General features: G+C 43.4%; 1 protein-coding gene across 1 annotated transcript in view; it reads left to right on the forward strand.

Annotated features, from left to right (window-relative positions):
* The window catches only part of LOC132975873 (adhesion G protein-coupled receptor A3), a 198574-nt gene extending 182885 nt beyond the window's left edge, over positions 1-15689 (forward strand). Inside the window, exons 17-19 of the mRNA XM_061040715.1 lie at positions 2273-2418; positions 13871-13966; positions 14165-15689. Coding sequence (XP_060896698.1) covers positions 2273-2418; positions 13871-13966; positions 14165-15590 — 1668 coding nt within the window. The 3' untranslated portion in view covers positions 15591-15689. The remainder of the gene's footprint in view (positions 1-2272; positions 2419-13870; positions 13967-14164) is intronic.
* The last annotated feature ends 1344 nt before the right edge of the window (positions 15690-17033 follow it).

The following is a 17033-nucleotide window of genomic DNA, read 5'->3' on the forward strand; positions in this document are numbered from 1 at the left end:
ATGAAGTCGGGGTGAGCTAATGAGAGAACACATCAAAAAAACAGAAGGACAGACGGATAAATTGGCCAAGATGATTTCTTCTGCACGGCTGCGTTGCTCAGCCTTAGAGGAAGAGTAAGGAGCTCAGACATCTGGATGGAGCTGGGAGCAGCGGTCTGGCTCCTTCACATCTAAAGGGTCGAGGTGGTTTGGGCGTCTGATTGGGATGCCTCCTGGCCATGTCCCTGTGGAGCTTTTCTGGTAATTCCAACTGAGAGGAGACACCAGGCTAGATGCAGAGCATGCTGCAGGGATTATATATCTCATCTAACCTGGGAACACTGTGGGATCCCCCAGGAGGAGCTGGAAAAAAAAGTTGATGGAGCGATGGACATCTGGGCTTACCTGCTGTCATGCACGGATAAATGGGAGAAAATTGATTGAATGGATGGATCGGTACATATTGCTTGCTGCAATTTGTGTCCTGGATTACTAGTCTCCATGGCTTGTCAAGCACAGGGTAGCCATGCAAAGCATTCCCAGATTGATTGTATCATACACAGCTGTCTTACTCTAAATAGAACCACAATTTACACAACAACATCATGCTATGTGAAAGACGACATGTAACAAGCAATAAAGCCCATCAACTCATGACAAGAATGTTTCCCTCTATACTAAATCTCATCTCCTCCAGGGCTTTCAAGGTGCTTGACACCTGCGCAGGTGTGGAGCCATTATGAACAACAAGGATGCAAGTGTTGTTTTTTTGTTCAGTTCTTTCTTTCTCCATTCAGGGAGGAAGCTTTGTTATAAACTATGAAACTCAATTCACATTTTTCTCGGCTGGTCTCACAATAAACTTTGAAAAGTCTCCCCTCCTAGCTCATCATCTTAATGCTAACCGAATTGAGCTCCGTCAACATGAGAGTGCAGCTCTGCGCAGAGTAAAGGTGCGAAAAGCTTCTCTTCACATTCAGACATGAAACAAGAGCAAACTGCACGGAGCAGGACAAGTCCTGTGCATGCTCGCACCTGAATATCATTAGCACTACATGCTAGCTAAATTACACCTTCAGATGGAGCCGATAGTCGGAGCAAATGGTGCACAAACTTTGGAGCTCATAGCGATCCCAATCTATTCTTAGTGAGTCAGGCTGTTGGACATTTATGTAACCAGTGTAATTTATGTAACCCCCGCTGGCCGTTATAAATAATGCAGGTATAAGGACCTTCTGAATGAGCTTCACTATCGATATCCACTTTCAATAAATTGTTTGTGTTTGAAGTGGAAAAATTGTGTTTAATGGACTTTAATCAGCCAGCTGTTATCACTGCCCCCCTCTCACTCACATGCACACAAACCTACACATGCAAAAGCCCACCCCCTCACTTATTTGCATATTACAAACACACTTCCTTCCTGTCACTTTTTTCGCACTAATGAAGCCCTGAAGTGTGTTCTCTCTGCAGGGTGATTGACTTAGCGCCCGCTCTCCGCTCCCTATAACCAGCTCAAGGACACTTCCAATTAGCATCTGGACTGTGGCGTGCTAGCTTCACGTCCCTGGGCCTCTCAGACTGGAGAGAAGCCGGTTGATTGGATGTATGCGGTTGTGAGTTCATCCTGAAGAGACTGACCTGGTGGAGGAAAGTCTCTGAGTCCATTTTGATCATCCAAACTGCTTAACCTTCTCTTTTCAGCCCTCTCATCTTGACACGAGTTAGCAGACAGCCTTGAAACAAAGTTAGCAGAGTTCCCCTATCCTAAGATAATTCATGAATATTAAAATGAGGCAGAGCGGAGACATGTATACAGTGTGTTTTGGAAAAACAATCACGCTCTCATAGTTGTCAACGTGACAGTCATTTATATTCAAATTTGTTATTCACCGTGCACACCTCATGTCCTCTACCGCAACTGATAAGGAGCTGCTCGCTATCCGCCAGTCTAACACGTCATAATGCTCTTATTCCAAACAACCTTGATGATTCAATAGCACTTTTTTGAACCTGTCATCTTATTCCTGTATTATTGTCTTTTAGCGAAGGATCAGACGAAGCAGCCCTTCAAGGGGAAACGTGTGTGGAGACACCCTTGGAGTGTCATTGATGATGTTTTTGAGAGAGGAGTGGCAGCTCTTCCTGAACGTCTATTCTCTGACTTACAGGAATATAATCAAGTGTGACATTTTCCATTTTCCCGAGCAGGCACCCTGTACACACTGTATAGAGCAAAAGTTCAGCAAAGTCAAACAAATAACTCAATGTTCCCTCTTTCCCCTCGCACCAGGTCGGGGTCGTGCTGCACTACTCGTCCCTTTCGACCATGCTGTGGCTCGGGGTGACGGCCAGGAACATTTATAAGCAGGTGACCAAGAAGCCACCGCAGAGCCAAGATGGTGACCCACCTCCGACACCAAAGCAGCCCCTGTTGAGGTAAGCACAAATGTCACTGTATCCTGGAACCCCCTCCCCCCCTCCCCTTATTTCATCCAGCACATAAATAGCTGTGTGTGTGTGTGTGTGTGTGTGTGTGTGTGTGTGTGTGTGTGTGTGTGTGTGTGTGTGTGTGTGTGTGTGTGTGTGTGTGTGTGTGTGTGTGTGTGTTTGCTGATGTGTTATTGTGCGTTTGTGAACCAGAATTATTTAACACAGCTGCCTGCTTGCTGTGTGTATCTTTAGCAGCCAAGGACTGGTTCACTGCACTTTTATTTACTTCCTTATTTCATTTCTGTGTCGATACCTGACCCGACCCAGACTCTGAGATGTAACCGGAAATCTTTTTCATTTACAGTCTACCCAGTTTGTATTTGTTATCATCAGGTTAAAAATAATAATAAGTATTCTTTTCTTAAAGGAAAAGCTTGATTTATACTGTAGGCACTTTTTGTCTGTAAATGTGGCTCAGTGGTAGAGTCGGTCGTCTCTCAACTGGAAGGTCAGGGGTTTGATCCCCAGTTCCTGCAGCAACATGTCCTATGTGTCCTTGGGCAAGAACCTTAACCTCGGGGCGCTAGTGGCACAGTGGTTACTGCGCACGCCCCATGTATGGAGGCTGTAAAGCGGGCGGCCCAGGTTCAAATCCCACTTGTGGCTCCCTTCCTGCGTGTCATTCCCCACTCTCTCTCCCTGATTTCCGACTCTATCCACTGTCCTATCTCTATATTAAAGGCACAAAAAGCCCAAAAATATATCTTAAAAAAAAAAAAAAAGAACCTTAACCTTAAGTTGCTCACGCTGCTTCTTTGGTGGTGTATGAATGGGATTAGTTACTTCTGATGGTCACTTTACACAGCAGCCTCTACTATCAGGGTGTGAATGTGTAGGTGTGACCTGAGGTGTAAAAACACTATGAGTAGTCAGAAAACAAGAAAATAAATATACACGCTGAAGTACATTTACCTTTTTTTTTTTATGAGCATTGAACTCAGGTGTCGCTGTGTAGAGAGCTTTAGGTGGTGGACAATGGTGATGGATAGGTGTTACTTTAGGTACATATTTTACCTACATGATATCTACATGTGAACTTGAGTACTTAAACTCAAACCATATTTATCATAATAAATCTATACTTGTTTGTGACTTTTGACTAATTGCCTGTTATGTATTTGAACACTTGACCTCAGCAGTCATCGTTACCATGGTGAGATAGACAGTATCTGCAGACTCATGGAACTGATACTTTTATTTCAGCAATTCCGGTGAAGCCAGCATTAGCATTAAACAATGTCCAGTCAAGGCTTTCTTTTACTGTACGTGCAGCGTTTAAGTCTCCGTTCTTTGCACTCAAGGGGTTGAGTCTCATAAATCTAGTTTGCAAATCAGAATAAATGAGGGAGTTCTTGGAGAGTTTTTATGGTTGCACACAGGTTTTCATATCCGGTAACCTAGACAAATGATAAAGACTCTATTTTACAAGATTCTAGCTGACATAGAAATATCTCTGATTTGTATGAAGGAGCATTAATTCGGCTAGTGAAGTACAAGTAACTCAAAATGAAACAGAAGATCAGTTCTTGAAGGAATGCACTGTGTGCACATGAGATACTGTACTTGTGTCTCTGTTGATTCGTGCTGGATTGTGTATTTTCTCAGGTGTTTGCCGGCTCATGTTTCCTTTTGAGGGCAACAAAAGCTTCACGCAGATGAGTTATTGCACCGTTTATCTGCAGAGACATGCAGAGCTCGTTTGCATTCTTCCGAGCCTCTGGCTTTGTTCACTCTGCGGTGTCATTGCTGTCAGCTCTTTAAACTTGTGGATTTCTCATCTTTTACAAATTACATTTTTAATCTGAGTCTGTCTGCAGCGCGGGGAGACGTTTTGGTAATAAAAAGTTGTATTTTCCTTGGTGTGGAAATAAGACTGATAGCTCCCAGAGATCAGATGAGCGAGTGGATTCCTTTTAATCAGAAGAATCTCTGATTCGAGGCCTTACATGTGCACACTGCTGCTGGTGACAACATCTGGCACAGGAGTAGTTAAAGCATCTGTTTGGGTCTCTATATAGATGCCATTTGACTAATAACTACAGTATTACTATGTTCATTACTGGCACTAATTTAGCTTTTCCTGTATTTCTCAGCTGAGCTTGTCTGGTCAGCATGCTATTTTGTTATTGTCATGAAGTTAAAAACCAGTTTAACTGGAGCAGCGGTCAGTTTGAGGACCAACAGTGAACTGACCAGCTGCTGTTCAACCTCATCATCACCTGACATCAGCATTACCCGTCACTTTTATTGTTCCCTGTAAATCTCAACCAGGTGTACTCAAATTATGTTATTTATAATCAAAGAAGGGAGCAGGGAGACAGGGAGGCTGTGATTGGTTCATCAGATTGTTTCCTCATGGCAGACATTGGTCGAAGTTTTTACAGGCTTACAACTGACATAGATGACGGATTTTAAGGTGAATTTATAATTACTTTAATTGAACTGCCACCTGTGGTGCTCGGATACTCACTTACAAAGGTCAGCTGTAACTCCTAAAAAGGTTAGAACAGAAAACACATTCTGGAGAGGTGCCAGTTCACTTCCTGAGCACTGCTTAGGTGTCCTTGAGCAAGGCTCCGAACCCCCACCTGCTCAGGACTATCGCTGTGAGCCGCCCCCTCACTCTGACATCTCTCCATTAGTCCATAGGATCCTGTGTGTGTGTGTGTGTGTGTGTGATTGTATTTCAGCCTATGTGTGTGTACTGTAACATCAACAACAGAGTGAAATGGAATTTCTCCTTGCAGGATTTATAAAGTATGTCTTCTATTTTCTTCTTTAAAACATCTAAGGTGCAAACGTTATATAATGTTGCTTTAATATATATAAGGTAAAAAGCTAATTGGTAAAAGAAGCTACCCCCGATGCAAGTGACATACATAGAAAAAAACAGTCAGTTGCAATGTGTTAAAAAACAAAGCACAATATCCTCTTAAAGGCTACATTAATTTGTAAATGGATCTGTGGAGTTCATGAAGAAAAACTCATTAGATTAAAATGTTGGAGGATATCAAACAGAAAAGATTTGGAACCACACTGCTGTGGCCTGAAAATGATTTTTTGTAGTTTTAAAATACAGTTGAAAGCTCAGACTCGTAGGTTTTCCCACAGGTACACACACACACACACACACACACACACACACACACACACACACACACACACACACACACACACACACACATCATCTTGTTGGCTTTTGTTGGAGGAAAGTGTTTGGAATAGCTGAACTGGGTGTATAGTTAATATTTGGCTCAGTTATTCTGTTTGAGGATTCCCACTACCCTGTAAGGTAAAAGGAGGAGGAGGAGGAAGAGGGAGAGGAGGAGGAGGAGGAGGAGGAGGAGGAAGGAATGACTTAAAACAACATGTCAGTGTGGTTTCACCTCAATGTTGTTACTATTTATGTCAGTCTCCCAGGAGGCTGCTGAAGCAGAAGCATAATCACAAATCTAGATGTGTTTGACCTTTTGACCCTTTGAATTCTTATTTCACTTTGATGCACACATCAGATTGAATTTCTGCTTTTTTGATGTGATTTAATATCCCCCCCCTCCACACACACACACACACACACACACACACACACACATTCCATACATTGTCTGCTCACTACCAACATTCAGCACCTTTAAGAGGATCAGCTTTTGGACACACGTGGCGGTGCTCCTCCTCCTCTGTGAGCTCTTCTGCACACTGACACCAAACCGCTGCAGAGCTGAACTCTCCAGAAGCTGCAGAGGAAGAGTTCCTTTAAATGGAACGGTTGGAGAGCAGAGACACAGAGGGCGCAGCGTAACAAATGTCTGTCACTTCATCGTGTATTCGGTTTTAGAAAGCCAGTTGAAAACATCATTTCAGTTTCAGTTTAAAGAACATTTTGAAGAAGATGTCGGGGATGACGCCTGACAAGTTTCTGTAAATGTTCAGCTATATATTAACTCTACTGGAAAATGTGTTTTCTCTGGGGTGTTGTAGAGGATTATTATGACACATGAAGCATTCACATTGACATTTATCATCCACACACCTGAAACTAATATCTATAAACTTCCATAAACGAGCAGAATCATGCGTCTGACATTAAAAAAAACTGCTCAATAATGTATTCCTGTGGAGCAACAGAGGATAAGGACGCCACCTGATAAGGATCCCCTCCACCTATAAGCAGCTCTGTCCTTGCAAAGGAAATCCTCAGACACATGCGTGACTGGCTGGTTTTAATATTGAACATTCTCAAGGTTCTCCCATCATGCATCACTTGTGAATGAGACAATTTGTCTGGGGGCAGGCAAGGGGATCGTGTGGCGCGGCAGTCGAGTTGATCCACAGTGATTGACTGTAATGCTCCCTGTCAGACAGCCTCATGCAATGAGACTTAGCAGCTGGAGACAAATCAATTTCTCCCCCCCACTCCCAGCCGCCTCCCCATTGCTTCTCATCTACCTCTCTGCCTGTCCCTCCTCTCCTGACAGCCTCCTGATCGCACATCCAGCAGACCATCACACTGACCTTTGTCAGAAATCTGCTACGCTGTGTTGCACCACACACCTTAAACGCCTCGGTTCATATTTTTCCTTGACAGTCATCTGGTGTGATGGGTGCAGGGCTGTAATCACATATTTAACATGAATCCTCCTCGGGAGAAGTTTTTGGAGCAGCAAAGTGAGACATGCACAAGACTTAATGCAAAGGAAACTTTTGGTATATCAAGATGACATACAAAGGCATTGCAAAGATGTGCACAGACATTAATCCATTTCTTCACCCAAATTAAACTTTCTAACTCCGGCACTAAATGAATGACACCTTGTGTAGGTAATGTCTATCAGCATTGAGGTTCTCCTGACATCCTAATCAGAATTTTCAATCGGAACTCCATGGAAATACGCATTTCCAAAGATGTTTGCACGACTTGTCCTGCAGACAAAGAAAAGCATGATGTTGGACTTTAAACACTGATTTGTGATTAATCACTGCAATGAATAGATACATATTTAAAATACAAATCAGCTCGAAGCATGGGCATGTCCAGGGATGCTATGGCCCCCTCTTGAAATACAACTGGCCAACCCCAAAATCCTGAACTAGGATTGGCTATCTGCCTTCCCAGAGGCAGGACTTGTGTTCAAATGAAGTATTTGAGTTATGCTGTAACAGGCTGGTAGAAGGTCTCTCTACATGTCATTGTTTTCGTTTGTTAGTAGTTTACATAATAATTGAATGCCTTGCATATTTGTTTCATAAGACGGGGGTGTAGGAAAAGAATGAGTCCATGAAAGAAAATGCTTTCAAATTCTAACACAATATCAAACCTGCGATAGACTAGCTAGAAATGTTTCAGTACTAAAACATCTCTGATAAATGTATGTTTCGCTTCGACAGGAGTTTGGACGTAATGTTTCAAAGTACTTGCATATGTGATTTAGACTTCAGTCTTGTTTTTGAGTCCTCAAAGAAAAAAGTAAGAAGTAAGATATGTTGTTATTTGTTTGTGTTACTCAAGACATGGTCAGTGAAAAAGAAAGAGTAAAAAATTAATTCTCAAGTAAAGAAAGCATTTCAAGGTTTGTAAAGAAGATGGTGAATCTCAGTAATCTTATTTGAGATAGTATTAATAGTAAATAAATAGTACATACTCCAGAGTTAAAGGGAAATGTTCAGATGTTCTTCCATATTAATGTCAGGGCATGGGGCCTGAAAAAATCCTATGAGATGCGGAGAGTGATTACCAAAATGAAATGATCAAGTGAAGTAGACCATCTCCCTGAAATCACAAAATCACACATTTAATGAATTTAAAACTGATATACCAAACTGTTCAATGTTGCAGATCTAAAGCAATGCTATTACATTTTCCAAAATATTCTACTTCACTTCCTTACCAAATCAGAGGCTAACATGACACTCTTAGAGTTAGCTAGCAGTGGGTTTACTTTGCTTTGCTCAATGACTGGGTGAAACAGCTAGCCTAGCTTTGACCATAGGGGAGAAAGATCTGCCAGGCTGAGAATTTCACTCAGCCCCTCTTTCACAATCTGACATACCCACAGACTGTAAATATTAATGGATGAAGCCTGAGTGATGTTACCCATCTGTTCCTGCAGGGGGCTCTGGAGGCTCATCGGCAGCAGCCGCCATGTTGGAAATCCTGTCTCAGTCTAACTTTCAGTCAACCTAACGACAGGCTGAGTGCTGGAGCTGAGGCTGGTTTTAAGCCTCTTGATGTACCGTTACATCGTGTCCACCTGTCAATCACTATGGATAACACGTATCGTTCTCAAAAATCAAAACTGAGCCGTTAAAAAAAAATTCACCCCCCGTACAGTGTGTGCCAGTGATGAAAATAACTAATCAGACCGATTTCGTTTTTTGTACCAGGCTGTAAACATGTTTATTTATGGTGTAAAAACGGCATTTTTGCCTGTGGTGTGTATGTGACTTTCTGTGTTCCTGGAGCCAGCCTCAAGTGGACATTCGACAAACTGCAGGATTTTGCACTTCTGCATTTGCTTAATTTTTCAAGACCGGTGGTTGCCGCTTGGACATACCTTCATTTATATATATTTAACAGGACATAATGAGTCATTCAGTACATGTAGAAGTGCTGGTACTTTAAGACAGAGCCCCTCTTTTGGTTTCCTCTGTTTTTCATTTCTTCTGCTAAGCCTAAGTAACCCGATGATAGCGGTAGCTTCATATAGCGATGGTATTCAGCTACTGATTTCACTATCAGTTTGTTAATCTTCAAAGTGTTATAAATAAGGTGTCTTTGTTCACTAAAGGTCATTCGGACGCAAAGGATTTTTGCACACATATGCTGCTATATAGTCCAGCTTTACCCATAAACCTCTGCACTGTGCTGGATCTATACGACCATCAGCTGTCCCATGCTGTACGTATTTATACAACCTGGAGTGGGTCCAGACAGAGGACACATTATAGTCACAAAATAGAGGACAGAAGAGGAACATGGAGGGGACGGGGGAGGGAGGGAGGGGTCACTACCGCTGGCTAAAAGGCACTTCAGGGTCTATTTATATCAGATGATTGCTGTTCCTAAACTCACTCAAAAGAACAACTCTGCATGCACAGCCATTTTGTTACAGTTTGAAGGCTTTCTTTAATAGAATGGCCCCAAAAAAACTTTGTGTGTGTGTGTTGTCAAAGTGTGTAAAACTGTGTGTGTATTCACACAGGGACGAGTGCATTGAATCTTAATATGAGCGTGCATGTTTTTGCATAAAGAACAGGGCAGCATGCAGACAGTGATTTGTTCACACATGCTCTACATTTTTTTGCATGGACACGACATGTGTTTTTGAAGCACAGGCCAGCAGGAAACACATGCTGGCTTTCCTAGAGGGGACAAAGGGAACAAGGGTTATAAAGCACAGGGTGCTTTAACATCCACTAGTTCTTCTCATTTAATGCTTATCTGGCTGACGGGTGTGTAAATGGCTTTCTGTTGAAGGAGAGTCCCCCAGGGGAACCGTTCCACTCAGACAGTGACAGGCCGGTAATGCCCCCACCCCATTCCCTCTCTCTCTGCCCACCCTCCCCTCCTCGCCGACCAGCCCAGACAAACATCTTGATTGTAATTGAATTTTTGGGACGGGCGCTGTGTGACGGGGGGGGGGGGGGACAGATTGGGAGACGGAGAATGGATTGAAGGAAAGAACCGGAGGATGGAGATGGAGTGGTGTAAAGGTTAGAGCAGTGACAGAGGTTGAGATTGAACAGGAAGGAAGAGGAAATAGCACAGTGTTATAGAGGAAACAGTGCACAGACAGAGGACAAGGACAGTGCAGAGGGGAGGACGGTGCTGCGGGTTAGCTCTGTTTCTGCAGTGAATTTACAACTCTCATGATACAAATTCTGTACTAAAATGCCTCATTTAGATATTGGCCTGTGATCTATCTGAGTGCCAGAAACAATGTACACGCTGATAGAAAATGGCTGACTCATCCCAAGCTGAAATGAGTGTTCAGTTTTGGACTATGTCAGAACAACTTAACATGTCGACACCAGGGCTGGTTACAGCATTGTCCATGTTGAAGAAGCAGCGTAAGTCTTCTGCCTTTGTTATTGCCATTTGCTCGGAAACAGCTGATGACATTCCTCCACATGCTGATGCCCTGACTGTTCATCTGTTTAATTGCATCTTGAAGATGTGCATGGTGACATTCTGAGGACAATCATAGTTATAGTTCCGAAGAAACATATAACGTGATGAGTAGTGATGGCTAAACTACACAAATATTCAACTCAAAAGGAAAGAGGCCAGTAACCCACTGGGTCTGCATTTCATATCTTCTAGATGTCAGAACAGATAATACAACTTTTCAAATCGAAAAAATACAGAAAAATGTGCTAGACATGTAATATGACACTTGAGTGTGAGTTTAGTGTCTGAATCAGATTAAAGCTGAGAGTGTTATTTTACTTTGTAATATTTCAGTGGAAGCAAGGCTCATATGAAAATAGGCATGTTTTAAACAATATAATCATCACTACTTATATCGTCCCAAACGTCCTTTACGTTGGCACAGACAGTAAAATATGCATCCTCTAGAGGTTGCAGTCTATCCCAGACCTCCACTGCTCCTTTGTTTCTGTCCAGCTGACACTCAGTTCCCTTCCAATCTCGGCCCATCTTTTCTGCTGTAGTTGTCTGCCCCTATGGCAGGGCGAGTACACATCACGTGCACAGTCTTCCTCACAGAGTTCCGCCATTTTCTTCTTTCCAGTCTTCTTGTCTTCTTGTTGTGTTTCTACTGGTCTAGTATGATGTGTGGGCAACACTGCTCGATATTGCCCCCATGATTTTTTGGGTAGAGTTACAACGTTTGGTCCGTATCTGTAAGTTTCCACAAGATGTGCAAAAATATGGACGGTTCCGTCTGTATCTGTAGCCATGTCCATATCTGTATCTGTATCAGACAACATTGCCTCAATCTTTGGTCTTGTTTGGATTGTCTGTATCAAGTGGGGAGATTTTCCAAATTACCGTAACGGTACACCCTGCGATTGAGGGTTTCTTCTACAATGGGTTTTATCATAATGACATGCCTATTAGAAATGATTATTCATGGGAAGCTCAGCTGAATTTTTTTCTTGCAGTGTCACCTCTCCTCAGAGGCAGGTTTCTCTTCTCGTCTGTGGGGCTGTTATAAACAACAGATGCTGTAAATTGCAGCGATTAGCGCTGACAAGTTCATCGTGCTTAAATCGACAGGAAACAGATTTGTTTTCCAAGTAAAATTTACACTTTGGTTTGTAGCAGAGAAAACAAACTGTAGGTGTGATCGCACCCGCAGAGTGTGATCCACATTGACAAGCTTCGACGCTACACATCAGTCTTCGGATGTTTTTGGCTGGAAATATTTGAGGAAAGAGGCGAAGAGCTAACTGACAGATATGTTCTCATGCCTGTCCCCTCGTGTCTGCTTGTTTGTCTGTCAACTTGGTCTGTTTGGATCTTTTGGTTGTAATTCTCCTCTTGTATAGGTTTCATATTTTGACAGGTTTTGGTTGCAGCCTGTCTTCACTACCTTGTTGTCAAAAACAGACACTTGGTCGGTAGCATGAAGCTTTAAAATACAGTCAGACACAACAGATTCCTTTTTTAGCATGATTTCTGGACCCTGTACTCCAGCTTTTTGTTTGTTTGTGCTGTTGAAGGCAGCATTTCTTTTATAGAGCATTTAAGTGTCATCTTTGGGCAGTGATGGATAATTCAACAAACCAGGCATCATTTACATACAAAAAAAAGAGACGTGCGGCCGAGTCCGCGTCTGCACATCGGAGAACAACACAGAGAGCATGACAGCTACTTTGCGGCTCTTTTTAATTCATTTTAATCAGATACAGCCATATATAAATTCAAAAATAAAATAGACGCGCGGCCGAGTCCGCGACCGCACATCGGAGAACAACACAGAGAACATAACAGCTACTTTGTGGCTTATATTGTGTCATTTTAGTCAGATACAGCCATGAAACTCTGGATTTCTCCATAATGAAGGTTGTCAGCGTTGTGTACCCGCGTGCTTGTGCCGAAGCACACCTCTCCGAAGTATGCTAAAGCCAAGGAACTGTACCGTGCCTGAGCATGATACGGAGCGGTCACACTGGCCAAACGAACTGAACTTTAGGGTTGAAGCGTGCTTGGGCACGGTACGGATGGTGACCGCGCCCTTAATCAGAACACCTGCATAGGCCGTGCTATTTCTAAACGAATATGTTGATTTATTTTAAGTCCTCTTTTTATGTTGCATAAAGCAGAATACAATAAATTTTTAGTTAAATTAGTAACATCTTAGTAAATAATGTTTATAACATAAATTGGTTACATATCTAATATATGGATATGATTCATGCAGCTGAGGCTCAGAGGTAGAGTTGTTTGTCTCTCAATAGGAAGGTCGGGGGGTTTGGATCCCCAGCTCTTGCAGTCATTCATCCTAGTGTTCTTGGACAATACACTGAATCCTGAATTGATCCAGAGTGGGATAGCCAGTGGTGTGTGAAAGCACATGGGATGAGATCATACTGGTGGGCAGTTCCCGTGGCAGCCTCTGCCACCGATGTGTGAATGTGGTGTGAATGGGTGAATGTGACGTATACAGTAAGAGCAGCTTTGAGTAGTGTAGATCCGCGGTTCCCAAAGTGCTGGTCACGAGATGCTATTCAAAAACAAATACAAATTTGAAAAGACTTAAAATTGCATATTTTACCCATTATTGTGAAATAGTCCTTATGTAAGATTTGTGCTGAAATGAAAGTAAAAAAAAGAATGGACTGTAACAATACAGGTATCTGTTGTGCTCTTTTTAATTTGTTTAATGATTTGAAGGCTCTGCTGTATTATTTAGTGTTATTTTAATGTCAGTGTTTGGACAGGCCTATTAGCGCGTGCTGCTGTGCACAGCGTTAAATGCTTTAAGGGACAGAATTGGCCCCCTTTCAACATTACTTAGAAATGTTCAGGACACGAATCAGTAAGGAGATCAGAGGTCCTTCTTGTTCACAGGGGGTGTCACACATTGACGAAACACAAATGTTACTCACAGGAGCTTTAACAAAATGCTAATTATTGTTGTATATCACTACACTCGTAAATTTGAAAAGTTGTCAGCAAGCTTCATTTTCAAAGCTTGACCAGATGTTACATATTCATCATTGCTATTTGCAGGTGAAATGTGACGATATTGTGTTACCTTTAGTAAAAGGCCACTGACCAAGCTGTCAAATTTGATGAGTTGGAAGTGTGAATATGTTAAATACTGTGATCCAGATGTCATATAGAGGATTTATACATTGTTTTTGTCCTGCCAAACATTCTTATGCTTTCTTCTTTTTCTCTGCCTCTCTTTGTCCTTGGATCACCTCACAGATTTTATTTAGTCAGTGGTGGAGTGCCCCTCATCATCTGCGGGGTCACAGCAGCCGTCAATATAGACAACTATGGCAGCAAGGAGCAAGCACCATAGTAAGTCTATTATTTTTCCTGCTCACAAGGTTAAATTCCAACCTCTGCTGATGTTTCTTGCCATCTCATACACCTAAAAAAAATGCTGTCTGAAGCTGTAAAAGTGCTGTCCATTGCTTTTTTTATGCTTTTTTCTTTTTTTTAAAGAAAAAAGTATCACACTTTTAACGTGGTGGTGTCCATGTGTGTGTCTTGCAGCTGCTGGATGGCCTGGGAGCCGAGCCTGGGGGCCTTCTTTGGCCCTGTCGCATTCATCTTCCTGGTTACCTGCATCTACTTCCTCTGCACCTTCCTCCAGCTGCGGAAACACCCAGAGAAGAAGTACGAGCTGAAGCAGCTGACCGAGGAGCAGCAGAGGCTGGCTGCCATCGATGTGCCGACCCACTGCCACCAGAGCGCGGAGCCGGGGGCTCTGGCGGCCCCGTCTACGGGGAGTCACTGTCCCGCTGGCTGCCCAGGTGTACCCATCAACCCCGCACTGCTGGCTAATGAGCACTCCTTCAAGGCTCAGCTACGGACGGCAGCCTTCACCCTCTTCCTGTTCCTGGCCACCTGGGCGTTCGGGGCGCTTGCTGTGTCTCAGGGCCACTTCCTGGATATGATCTTCAGCTGCCTTTATGGTGCCTTCTCTGTCACCCTTGGCCTCTTTGTTCTCATTCATCACTGTGCCAAGCGTGATGATGTCTGGCATTGTTGGTGTTCCTGTTGCCCTGGACGACAGGACAATGCCTGCTCGGGAGCCCATGGTCCTGCTCAGGCGCGGCCTAAGGTCAATGTGAATGGAGATACCCCCGGGCACGGCCACAGTCACAGCCACTGCCACCATGACTCCCCGTGTCCGGGTAAAGCCCTGATCAGCTGCAGTCACGGCAGTGTAGGTCACTGCAAACATGCACTACCATCCTCTCAAAACCATGTGACGTGTCTAGCACCTGTGACACCCTGCTGTGCCGCCCTGCACAGCCAGCAGCTGATGGAGGAGGAGCCTGCAGCCACACATGTGCTGCTACATCCTGACCCAGAGGGTTACCGGCCCGGGATCCAGCTGCACCCCTGCTTAAAGAGCAGCACCAGGACTAAGAGCCGGAGTTTGGGTCGCCGGGCCGGAGCCGCTGCTTGCGGGGCTGGGAGCGAGAGGGAGTATGCCTATCACATCCCATCCAGTGGGGATGGAGGCAGTGTGCACAGCTCACACACTGACAGCCCACACAGCACACATGAGCGCCATGCCCATATCTGTCCACATGTGGCCCATGAAGGCCACCATGACGGGCATCACACATGCCATGCTGCTACAGCCACCACACATGAGGCCCTGGCATGCCATCACCCCTGCCATAGGCACATCTGCTGTTCCAAGGCAGACCTTTTCCCCTCCCTGTGCCCAGCAGAGGCAGGTGACACGGGCGTCTTCCTGTGCGGCTGCGGCAAAGTGGCCGAGCCGGACCCGATGGCGACACATTGCCATTTGGAGATGCACGCACCGCGCAGACAATCCTACCCTCAGAACCCCCCCAATCAGAACGGGATTCTAAAAGGGGGCATACACGAAGGACTCCTGTACGCCTCGGACAGCACGGGGAATATACGCACTGGACCCTGGAAGAATGAAACTACTGTGTAGTGTGGAATGGAAGCCCTCCCCTCTCGTCCTTGTCCCGCCAAAAATAAACCCTGTCCTCCCTTTCTAGAAGTAAAAAAAATGAATTGAACTACATTTTAACTATCACAATCAGCGTGGGATATTTTTATTTCAATGTCCTCATGTTTTTATGTGTGCTGTTTCACTGTACAGAAATCTGATATCATGTAAATCCATACACAGAACAAAATCTCTTTGACCAAGAAGAATATGTGAAACGTTTGTTACATCATACCGTCAGACGTTATTGAAGGTATTTCCACTGTTCCATATAACTACAGATCTCTCTCTCTCTATATATACATATATATATATACAAGAAAATGAATGGTTGTATGTTTGAATCTGTGTGTTAGTGCTCAAAGGCAACGCGCTGCAAGATATTTTTACACTTTAAATCCTTCCATCAAATAGTCTCAGATGACAGAGACCTCCACTACTATCAAGAACTCTTGGCATCCATGTTTTTAGATGACTAAACCAGCAATTTTAGACTTCATGGGTATTTTTGCCATTCAGTCTCAGTAAAGAAACTGTGAATATCCACTAGAGATTTTCTGAATTATATACAAAGAAACGGTTGCCGGCCAGGGATGTATGGATGCCAGTTAACTTTTGGGAATTCATAGAAAACAGAAAAGAAAAGGGAAATCAACATCCTCCTCTAGGTGGATATTGACCTTGTTGTCTGTACGATACCTTCACTGTTGTGTTCTTTGTTTTGTTTTTTTCTGGAGAAAAGTAAAAAAAAAACAAAAAAACAGCACCATCAACAGAAACAAAGTGGCCATTGTAAGTGCAGAATTGGTGTCATTGAACCATTGGATCCAGTGCGGTATTTATTGAAGATTAATTCCAGTATTTTTCAACCTTTGGCCCTATTTTCTTTTATTTCTGGGTCTACATGAAAATGTTTTCAGAATTGCTCAGTAGATCAGTTGAGCCAGAAGCTGTGACACACTCTCTAGTGGCTGCAAATCATCTTTGGGGGTTAACATGGCCAATCAAAGAACTCCTACAAAAAAGTTCTTGTGTTTGTCACCGACAGGCTCAAATTTGTATTCTCATTGTCTGAATACATAATAGAATGGATCATTGCAAAAATGGACCTTATTGATGAGGTTAGGGGAGAGAAAAAGCATTCTTGCTCTCTGTTTGAAGCCACCAGACTCCATTGGAAAAACACAAATTTTACCTCTCATTCTACCTAAGGAGTTTCTTGTCGGTCAAACAACTACTATACACACAAAATAAATATCGAACGAGGCTGTGTTGGACTGGAAACTCCTGTTTTCTGTAAGCTACATTAGTGTTTTTGTCAATGGAGTCTGGTGGCTTTAAACAGTCAACGTAACTGCTGTTTCTGGTTTCAAAATGATGTAGCTTATTCTTTAACAGATGTATCACTGTTAGGATCCTTTGAGT

The sequence above is a fragment of the Labrus mixtus genome, chromosome 6 (genome assembly GCF_963584025.1).
Source record: "Labrus mixtus chromosome 6, fLabMix1.1, whole genome shotgun sequence".
Lineage (NCBI taxonomy): Eukaryota > Metazoa > Chordata > Actinopteri > Labriformes > Labridae > Labrus > Labrus mixtus.